The sequence below is a fragment of the Pteropus vampyrus genome, unplaced genomic scaffold, assembly GCF_000151845.1.
Source record: "Pteropus vampyrus isolate Shadow unplaced genomic scaffold, Pvam_2.0 Scaffold47, whole genome shotgun sequence".
Taxonomy (NCBI): domain Eukaryota; kingdom Metazoa; phylum Chordata; class Mammalia; order Chiroptera; family Pteropodidae; genus Pteropus; species Pteropus vampyrus.
Window position 1 is genome coordinate 944,600 of NW_011888828.1, and position 10,497 is coordinate 955,096.

A 10,497-nucleotide genomic window follows, 5' to 3' on the forward strand; every position below is an offset into this window, starting at 1 on the left:
ATTTTTAAAGAATATGTGAGGCTATGGAGATTTTCAGTTATTTAGTATTAGTGTCTGTGATTTTTGTCTTTTAAGGAATTTTACACTTCATCTAGATTGTTGAATTCAATGGTATATCCTTGTTCACAATATTTCTTTATTATCTCTCACTGTCTGTAGGATCCACAGTGATGTCCCTCCCTTCTTTCATTCCCAATATTGTTAATTTATTTTTCCTCTTTGTGTTTTTCTTGGTCCATTTAGCTAGGAGTTTGTTAATTTTATTTATATTTTCAAAGAACTCACTTTGACCATGTTGATTTTTCTTATTGTTTGTCTGTTTCCTATTTTATTTTGTCTGATTTTGGCTTTAATTTTGTTTTCTTCCTTCAACTTATTCTGCTTAAATTTCTTTTCTTTTTCTAGCTTCTTAAGGAAGAAACATAAATGAGCGATTTAAATCTTCTTTTTTTATATAGTCATTTAAAGCTCTAAATTTCCTTCTAAGCTCTGCTTTATCTGCATCCAACAAATTTTGATGTGGTGTGTTTATAACACCAGCTCAAAATATTTTCTAGTTTCTCTTGTCAATTTTTTTCTGACCCATGGCTTTTTAGAAGTTTTTTTCTGTCTATAGCCTTGCTACCCTGAACGTGCCCAGTCTCCTCTGATCTCAGTAGCTAAGCAGGGTTGGGCCTGGTTAGTACCTGGATGGGAGACCACCTAGGAGTACCAGGTGCTGTAGGCATTAAAAAAAAAAAAAAGAAAGAAGTGTTTTTCGAAGAACTTGTGGATTTTATATGTATCTTTCTGTTATTGATTTCTAGTTTAATAACATTGTGGAGAGAGAGAGAGAGAATATTGTTTGTTTAATTTTATTCTTTTGAAATTTATTGAGAGCTATCTGATAGCCCAATAGATGGTCTATTTTGGTGAATGTTCCATGTGCCCTTGAAAATAATGTGTATTCTGAAATTCTTGGCTCTAGTGTTCTGTAAATGTTGTTTATGTCCAGTTGATTGATCTAATTCAGATTTTCTTTAGCCTTACCTATTTTTTGTCTCCTTGTTCTATCATTTACTGAGAGAGTAATGTTAAACCTCCACCTACAATTGAAAATTTGTGTATTTCTTCCTTTAATTCTGTCAGTTTTGGTTTATGTATTTTGAAATTCTGTTACTCCATTTTTACAATTTTAGGATTTTTATATTTTCTTGAAGAATCGATGCTTTAAACATAAAAAAACAGTCCCTTTATCTTTGTAATTGTCCTTGTCTTGGAGTCTTCTTTGTCTGATATTTATACAGCCATTCTAGCTTTCTTATGGTTAGTATTTGTAAAATATATTTTATTTTTTTTTAATTTGCTTATCTTTTTTTATGTTCAAAGTATGTTCTCTTTCAGAGTATCATTAAGTCTTACTTTTTCAATCTAGTCTGACATTCTCTGCTTTTTAATTGGAGTGTTTAGTTCACTTACTTTTAGTGCAATTATAATTGGTTTAAACAGATACTTTTTTTTTTTGCTTATTTACTCTTCTTTCCCATCTGTTTTCAGAGCAAAGGAGTATTTTTAGTATTTCATCTCCTCGAATTGCTTTTGAACTGTAGCTCTTGGCTTTACTTTTTAGTGGTTTTATTTCTGATTAGTCTGACTAGAGGCTTATCCATTTATTGATCTCAAAGAACCAATTTTTTGCTTTATGAATTTTTCTCTATGTTTTGTTTTTTCTTTTTCTTATTTCTTATCTTTATTATCTCTTTTCTTCCATTTATTTTGCCTTTTAATTTGCTTTTCTTTTTCTAGTTTTCTAAGGTTGATGTTTAGGTCATTGATTTGAGAGCTTTCTTCTTTTCTAATGTAAGTGTTTAATGTTATAAATTTCCCTCCAAGCATTGCTTTCATGATATCACACAAATTTTGATATGTTATGTTTTGTTTTTATTTTCATGGAACTCAAAATGTTTTCTAACTTCTTTTGTGATTTTTTTTTTTTGACCCAAGGGCAATTAGAAATATGTTATTTAGGTTCCATTTATTTGGAGTCTTTACAGATATCTTTCTGTGTTCATTTCTAATTTTTCCATATGGTCAGAGAATATACTCTGTATGGCTTGAATTCTTTTGTATTTATTGATACTTATGTTACGGCCCACACTATGCTCTGTCTTGGTAAATGTTTTATCTGCCCTTGAAAAGAATAACTATTCACCTGTTGTTCGGTGCACTGTTCTTCTCACATCATTAGGTCAAATTGATTGATAGTATTGTTCAACTTTCTTATATCCTTACTGCTTTTATATTTACTTACTCTATCAATTATTGAGAGAGGGGTGTTGCTTTTAGGCTTTTTTATTGTGGATCTGAATCAGCTAACAGTCAGTTCACAGAGACCCCAGATTCTCACCCTGCACATTTGAGCCAACTACGCAGGAGAACTCTGTGCACAGCTCCCTCCTGCCCAGTACCCTGTCCAGTACCCGATTCCAGCTGCCTTGGTAGCCTCAAACTCCAACCTTTATTATATTACTTCCACCCAGTAAGACCATTGCACTCTGTTTGGGCCCAACTTCTCTGTGAGATGGTTTGAAGGATGTTCCTGGGCAGGAAGCTAAAATGATTCTGGAGCTCACCTCTCCTGCACTGCGTACAACATGTGGCAGCTAATTGCAGCTCTATAACTATTCAGGGGGTGGTGGGGTGGGCGGGGGTCAGGTGTCTGGAGAGGTTCTGGGCGTTCAGAAGAAGAAGGAACTATTAGATTACAAATGTGGGTAAAATCATCATGTGGAGATTTTTTTTTTCCCTTTCTACATGAGGAAGTTAGTTCTGCTTTATCACAAGAGAGAACATCAGAAGCAACGGAGTTGGCTTAGGGCAGCAATGTTCAAATATTTTAGTCACAGCCCCATTATTAAAAAAATATGTTTGATCATTTTTTAGCTCCTAATATACGCAAATTTATTTATTTATAAACAATTTTCTATATTTCTATTATTGGCCAATGTCTGAAGGCATAATCACGCTTTGGGTGATGTTTATCATTAAGGATAGTAAATTCGAATTCACTTTCAATTTATATTCTCGGTCATTCCAAACTTTTTTGGCCGACCTCGTCAGATTTCACATAATCTGATTATGTGAAAATGAAGCGTGACCTTGAATGGATGAAGCATAATAAGAAGATGTTTTAATATTTAACAGTTTCTCTCTCACTCTAGAAGGTTTAGTGGGGTACTGTTTTTGGAGAATTTGGGTTTAGGAAAAAGGCCGTAGGGAAGTTAGTGACCTCCTTGAAGGTCAGCCTTTGGCTCCCTTCCTGAAACCTCCAGCTTTCACAACGGAAAGCACGCTTCCATCTCTAACTCCTGCGCTGCTCTTGCTAATCCCTAGTTATGTAAGTCTAGTGACAAGGCAGCCAGTATGCTGGAAGGTGGCAGCCCTGAAATTTGGGCCTTGTTACAGCTTTGTCTCTAGCGTACTCCAACAATTCCGCTTCTGTGAATCTCGGCTTTCTTAGGTGCAAAATAGAGCCCCATTGAATTCCCAACTCTACCGGTCTGTAAAAAGTAGCTCAGGATAGCGGGCTTCCATAAATCCTGGGTTCAAATCCTTGTAACATCTGTGTGGCCTTGAGCGAATTTCTTTACTTTAATGAGCCAAGTTTTCTGACATAAAATAAAAAATACATTTAGTTTGTGAGGATCAGATGAGAGAGCATACATAAATCCCAAAACTAACATTTTTCTTTCTTTGTCTCTTACACATGTGGTTCTCGAATTTTATATGGGAAATCAGAATTCCCTGGGGAATTTCCCCCCTCACTCTTCCTACCCAACCCCATCTCTGTGATGCTAAAACAGTGAGCCTGGGGTGGAGGCCCACGATCTGCATTTTTATGGGCTTCTGGGTGGTTGTTTTTGCTGAGAGCACCAACCTTTGCACGTCTTCTGCCACCTTAAACAGGGAATCTTGCACTTTGAAGAAACCAAAGGACTGGACAGGTGAAGGCAAAGAAAACAAATCACCTGTGCTTCTGCAGTTTGAGCAGTCCCCAGGGAGGCTGCTCAGCATGCCACCTACTTATAGGTCTAGGCAGTCCTTTGCCAGCCCAGCCCAGCCCTGCTTTGCTGGAAAGTACGGCGTGATCAGACCCTGTTTGTCAGCTCTCTGCTCTCCCCTCCCATGGCTCTGTTTTGACAGGTGTGTCCGAGGCTGGTGCAGCAGATGTTGCCAGCTAAGCCCCTGCCAGGAAAGAGGAGCTGGGGGAAGGCCTGGAGGTTCCGCCCAGCCCCTGTCCTACCCCGGCTGGAGGGGCAGTGAGCCTGCTGGGAAGGAATGATGGGGAGGCCAAGGGTTTTTAGAGCTGCTCAAGAACGTGCCCCAGGCCTATGGCCTCAGGGAAGTCCCTTGCTTTCTTATAAGGCTCAGGGGCTCCTTCAAAGCTTTGCAAATCCAGTGAAGATTAAAACACCCCAACAGTGAAGGCCATGATTTTAATCCAGTAACTGCAATCCCACCAGCTATCGTCTCTCAGTCCGGGTTTAGGCTTCACCGCCTTGGCCCTGGCAAGTTCCAGGAAAGCCACCAAGCTGGGCAGGAAGAACACTTGGTTAGAATTGCAGGACAGAGAAAGCAAGCACATTTCAGATGACTTCCAGAAACTGAAGGTCAGAGAGGGGCAGTGCTGGGCCCATGGTCCCACAACAGATGACGGTCCCAGAAGGAAAGAAGCACAACTTGCCCCAGTTCCATGTCCACGGAGGGTCCCCATCACGGAGCCCACCCTGAATCCTCAGTCTGATGCAGCTGGATCTATCGCACCAAGTAGTTTGTTTTTTTTTGTTTTTTGTTTTTTGTTTTTTTGTTTTTTTTTTTACCATTTTCAGAACAACATATTGACTTCCAGTATTTGCTATAAGCTTTATGGTTCTGACTGCCCACCCTGCCGACCCCCATGGTCAGCTCTTGGAATTTTTAGCAGTACCTATAATGGTCCAGATATTCTGAATGGTCACATTAGTACCAGGAGCTATTTGAAGAGGTGGTACAGAGAGAAGGATCAGGAGCTGCCCAATGGTCCTAACCAACAGCAAAGTGGCCTGAGGACTAGAGTTGTGACAAAACTAGAGACATGGGAAATTGCATGGACCAGGAACCAAGAGACCTGAGATCTAGTCTGGGATGGGCAGTAAATCCCTCAACTGCGTTCAGCCTTTGGTTTCTCACTTGAAAAGTAAAGTGGTTGAGCCCGATGGTTCCCCAGCTCGGTCCTGGCTCAAACTATGCAGGGAATGTGGGAGCGAGAGCATGCAGGGGCACCACTTCTGGCCACACATCTACAGAGGAAGGTGACAAGTGCCACTGTAATTCAAGAAGCTCTGATTCTGGATACTGAGGACCATCATAATGGCTGATGTGATTGAGTGTCAACCACTGCTAGGTTCTATGACTGAATCATGTCCCCACAAAATCCATATATTGAGGACCTAAACCCCGATGTGATCTAAGATGGTGTCTTAGGAGGTAATAAAGGTGAAATGAAGTCGTAAGGGTGGGGCCCTAATCCAATAGGACTGCAGTCTTCTAAGAAGAGAGCTTGCTCGCTCTGCTAACTCCCTCCTTCCCTCCCCCCGACCCCCGCCTCCGCCCTCCTCTCTCTCTTCCAACTACTTTCCCCAAATTCTCTCTCCCAACCATGTGAACACATGGCGAGAAGGCAGCCATCTGCAAGCCAAGAAGAGCTGGCACCTTGATCTTGGACTTTCAGCCTCTGGAACACTGAGAAAGTAAATTTCTGTTGTTTGAGCCACCCAATCTGTGGCATTTTGTTATGATAGCCCAAGCTGAGTAAGACACTGGGGAGGTGGCCAAGAGAATCATCTTACTCCCGCCTCGGCAACCTCATGGGGTAGGCTCGGTTATAATTCTCACTCACAGGAGAGGAGCAAAAGCACACCGAGGTGAACTCACACACAATTGAGTTTCAATAGAAATATGTCTAAAAATGACATTATGTGACTGTGGGAAGTTAATCAATCTCTCCAAACCTCAGTTTCCCCATTTGTAAAGTGTGAATAATAATAGTGCACATATACATGATGATGGATAGATAGATGTTAGACATGGATGTGGATATAAAATAGCTACATTATAAATTGTAGTGAGGATTAAATGAGTTAATCTACGTAAAGTGCCGTAAAGTGCTTGGAATGGTATCGCACTCACAGTGACGCTTCCGTTAGTGTTTCTTATTGCTGTCACCCTTCCATTCCTATACTGCCAGTTGCGGATTTCATGTCCAGCTTCGCTCGTGGTCACTCTTGCTCTTGTGCCTCTAATTTTACCACATGACCCCTCTTCCTCTGCCTCTCCCTCTGTGGTCACAGCCCACTGGATCAGGGAAGACCCCTGACCCAAGGGGACGGCAATGAGATTGTCTTCCTAGCATTGGGACCAGGGACTAAGGGTGTCTGAGGGCATCGCCATGAAGAGTAGGAACCGCGTGGGAAACAAGGCGAGCTTTATGAATTTGGCAACGAGGCCCTAGAGCTTTGGGGCTAAAACGAGATTGGAAAATAAGACAGATCTGGACACCTGAGTGATATCTCTTACTTCCCCCTTTTGTCTCTAAGACAAGGAGATAAAACAGATAAGAAGGAAGGGACCAGGCTTGACCCTTGAGCCACAAAAGGCCTGGCTCTGAAGGGTCCACAGGAAACAAGGGATAACTGGGTCTCCTGTGAATCAGCCAGCCTGCTTCAGGAAGCAGGGGTGTGTGAGGGAGCTCTGCCCTTGGGGGCCAGCTTTTAAGGCACATCTCTTAGTCGGCTGGGGCTGCTATAACACAATATCATAGACCAGGGGGCTTATAAACAACAGAAATGCATTCCTCATAGTTCTGGAGCTGGGAAGTCCAAGATGAAGGCACCATGATCCACTGTGAACTCCTAGCAGAACTCAGTGTTTCTGGAGTGAGGGGCCCGGGGTTTAGACCTAGACTCCACAGTGGGACTAAATATCTAAGGGACCGCTTGTCTACCGGTTCCTCTTCAAAGGCCAGGTGAGATGCAGCCCCTGAAGGCATCATGTCCCCTGTCGGACGCAAAGGATCAGAAGACACCTCCCTTCTGGAAACAGCTCTTTACTGAGTCAGTAACAGTATGTTGCATGATATCATATGTAGACAGGAGAATTACACGGAAGTGGGGGTGGGCAGGAGTACAAACCAGTTGCACATCTATGACGAGAAGGGAGGTGGCATTAAGGCTGTTGGAATGGGGAGAGGGACTGGCCTCTGAATCAGGTCAGAGAGGAGACAGCTCCATGCCCTACTCCAGGGGTGGTCGGGCTCTGCGGGAACGCAAACGCAGGGCGACTTCACAGTGAGTTGAGCCTCTGGCGGCCTTCTCCCTGCTGGGGAAACTCTGCCAGGGTTCGCAGGAAGTCGGAGGTGGGCAACGGGTGACCCAATGAGCCTCTTGTGGGGGTTCTGGCCCTTCGCTCCTCATTCGGTCGTGCCGCTCATGCAGAGAGGCCCCAGGCCATTCTGGGTCACGGTGGGGTGAGGTCGGCGGGCTGCTGTGGGCAGGAGAGCTGGGTGCAGGAGGGAGAGCTGCTCTGTTAACAGGGGTCAGTCCTCCCCCAGCCACCACAGAGGGGACCACCGCAGGAATGGAGAGCAAGGGGGACAGCTTTGTAGGCAGCCCTGTGACCACAGCCTCCCCCATCCCCCTCCGGTTTCCAGGTGCTCGGCACCACTTTGGCCCTGGACAGTGACCCTGCGCAGATGAAACTCCTGCTTGGATTCCTTCTGGAATGCTCCTGAGAGGTGGAGGCAAAGACGAAGCAAAGAATTTCCTGGAGGCGTGAAAAAAACACTGCTGAGTTCCTGGGGGCACAGTGCCCAGGGCCAGAGAATGCTGGCCCCAGTGGACTCCTCTGTCCTGTGCAACGCAGGGCAGGTCCTGGGACTCTGCTCCCGTAGGTAGAGGGAGGGTCTGACGGATGCCAATTCCACTCTGTCCCGAGTTTGCACCATAGTCCTTGGCAAAGGTTTCCCTGGGTCTTTTCAGCCACTGGGAGCCCAGGAAACTGCTGGGTGGGCTGATGGGTGTGAAGACACTGGAAAGACCAAATTGGTCACCAATTCAGAGATAGATTCAAGACCTTCCTCCCGAGGTAGCCACCTCCCTGGCAGGCTCAGTCACAGGAGAGGGGGGTCTTCTTCTGCCCTCTCCTCCTGCCCCTCCAGAGAAACCCACTTGGCTCCCCTGGCCAGCAGGGAAATGCATGTGTGCGTGTGTGTGAGTGAGTATGTGTATGTGTGTGTGTGTATATGAGTGTGTGTGTGAGAGAGAGAGAGAGAGAGGCTGCTTTCTGTGGTACAGTCACTACTGGGAACCCACATGTGCAGGGGCAGGCCTGGGGACAACCCCCTTTGGGGTCACAGGGCCACAACTGTCTGTAGGTGCAACCTTCTTGGGGCGGGCTGTGCCCGGAGCCCGCTTCCTGGCATTCTGTAGCAGTGCCTGGGCCTGGGGCCCTCCTCAGTAATGGCTCTGGTTTCCTGGTGGGCCTGGGGGCCCGGGGAGGCCAGGGGGACCCTGGATCCCTGGTTCACCCTTAAACCCCATGGGCCCCCGCTGACCTGGCGAACCCGACTTCCCAGCGATCCCCGGTTTTCCCTGAGGCCCTGAGGGCCCTGGAGACCCCGGGGGACCCTCTGGCCCGGGGGGCCCCACATCCCCTTTGGGGCCTGGCTGTCCTCTCGGGCCTCCAGTTCCAAAGCTGCCCTTCGAGCCTTTGATGCCTGGGAGACCTCGCAGGCCTACCGGCCCCCTCTCTCCCACAGGTCCAGTGTCCCCGGGCTGTCCCTGGGGACCCTGGGGTCCCGGGGGCCCCAAACTGCCAGGGTCTCCTTTTGGTCCTCTGTTGCCAACAGGCCCTTTCACGCCCACATCTCCCTTGAGTCCTCTTGGTCCCGGAGGGCCAGGGGCACCTAGGTCGGAGAGAAAAGGGGGACAGGTCAGTCCACGAGGGGCAAGTCTCACGAGGCTTTCTCATGAAGTAGGTGCAGTGCATTGTGTACTGTGTCACCCGAGGGTTTGACAGATGCAAATCTCAGGTCTGACAACCACAGGTTTTGGGAGGTTTTGCCTGTTACTTGACTTCTCTACGTCGGCTTTACCATCTGTGAAAGAAGAAGAATCCTCACAGATTCTGAGATAACACGCGTAAGTGTCCTGCATGAGGCCCGATGCATGGTGGGCACTCATTGTTTTGACTTCAGGGCCTGTCCATAACTCCACTCGTGCACTCAAGCTGGGAACGGAGAGCTGGACAGCTCTGGGGAAAGGCCAAGCCTGTCCAGGATTGTCCGTCCTGTTCCAGCGGCTGGCCTAGACTTCTACACCTCCGTGCGGTCTTCGTTTGCTGTACTCACTCCTGCCACACCCCGTTCCCCAATCCCTACTCCAGGCTTTTGCTCAGGACCTTTTAGGAATCTGGGACGAGGAATGAAGTCAGATGACATAGAGGAGAAGGCCAGGAAAGTGAGGCACGAGAGGCAGATGCCTCCAAGTGCGAGAGCAGACACAGCCTCAGCTCAGAGCAAGGGCAGCTCCTCCAGGAAGGCCACCCTGACCACTCCAGCCTCTTCTCCAAGCTCTTGGGGCTACCGCTTTCTGAATCTTTTAGTTTAGAAAGAGAAGTCACAGTACAGAAAAAACAAACCATTGGTGTCTACCTGTGGACCCTACTAGACTGTGGGACCCCAGGAAGATAGTAAGGGCCATGGCTCGCATCCCTTACCCGGGGCCCAGAGCCTGGCACACAGCGGGGAGAGCCCAGCACACACTTGAAGAGGGTGATTCACCAATAGCCGTGGACCCCTGCTCCCTTCTGGCTCTGGCCTAGGGCCTGGGAGAGATGCCAAGATGAAGACATGGCCCTTCCTTAAAGAGCCCAGTCTAGTGCCCAAGCCAGGGGTCAAACACCTGAACATCCTTATGGCTGTGCAGGCCTACAAGTCCACCACCTCTCAGAGCTGTACCAACCCTGAGGACACAGAGCAGAGCGTGGCCGTCACTCTGCCCAGAGCACATCAGCATGCCTGGGAGCACAGAGGAAAGAGAACCATCTCTTTAAGTACCGTGAGGACAGCAGTTGGGGAAAACAGCTTTAGTCCCCACAGGGCCAGGGCACAGAGAAGCCCTGTCTTTCTTCAGTGGTCTTGGCAAGGGGTCACTGGGTAGGGGAGGCGGGAGCAGTGAACCCGAGGGCTGGCCTGGGAGACGAAGTCCAGTGCCCGCAGTCGGCTCTCTCTGAGAACTCCGCGGTTACATCATCCCCTTGGCAAGAAAATCCTAGAGTTTTTGAGCTGAGTGGGAGACGGTCCAATTCCTTCATTTCACAGAGCAGACAACTAAAGCCCAGAGAGGTGAAGTGATATCCCTGGGGGTGCCTGAGTGGAAAACAGAACCCAGGTGGCCTCTTGGAGAGAAGGGATCCTGTATG

The 10,497-nt window shown here is 47.0% G+C and overlaps 1 protein-coding gene and 1 pseudogene across 2 annotated transcripts in view; one reads left to right on the forward strand and one right to left on the reverse strand.

Annotated features, from left to right (window-relative positions):
* Positions 1-608: 608 nt before the first annotated feature.
* Positions 609-727, forward strand: LOC111739179 (annotated as a pseudogene).
* Positions 728-7,107: 6,380 nt separating this feature from the next.
* Positions 7,108-10,497, reverse strand: part of SCARA3 (scavenger receptor class A member 3) — a 32,546-nt gene continuing 29,156 nt past the window's right edge. For both annotated transcript variants that reach the window (XM_011359350.1, XM_011359352.2), the window contains exon 6: positions 7,108-8,980. In XM_011359350.1, coding sequence (XP_011357652.1) covers positions 8,529-8,980 — 452 coding nt within the window. In that variant the 3' untranslated portion in view covers positions 7,108-8,528. The remainder of the gene's footprint in view (positions 8,981-10,497) is intronic.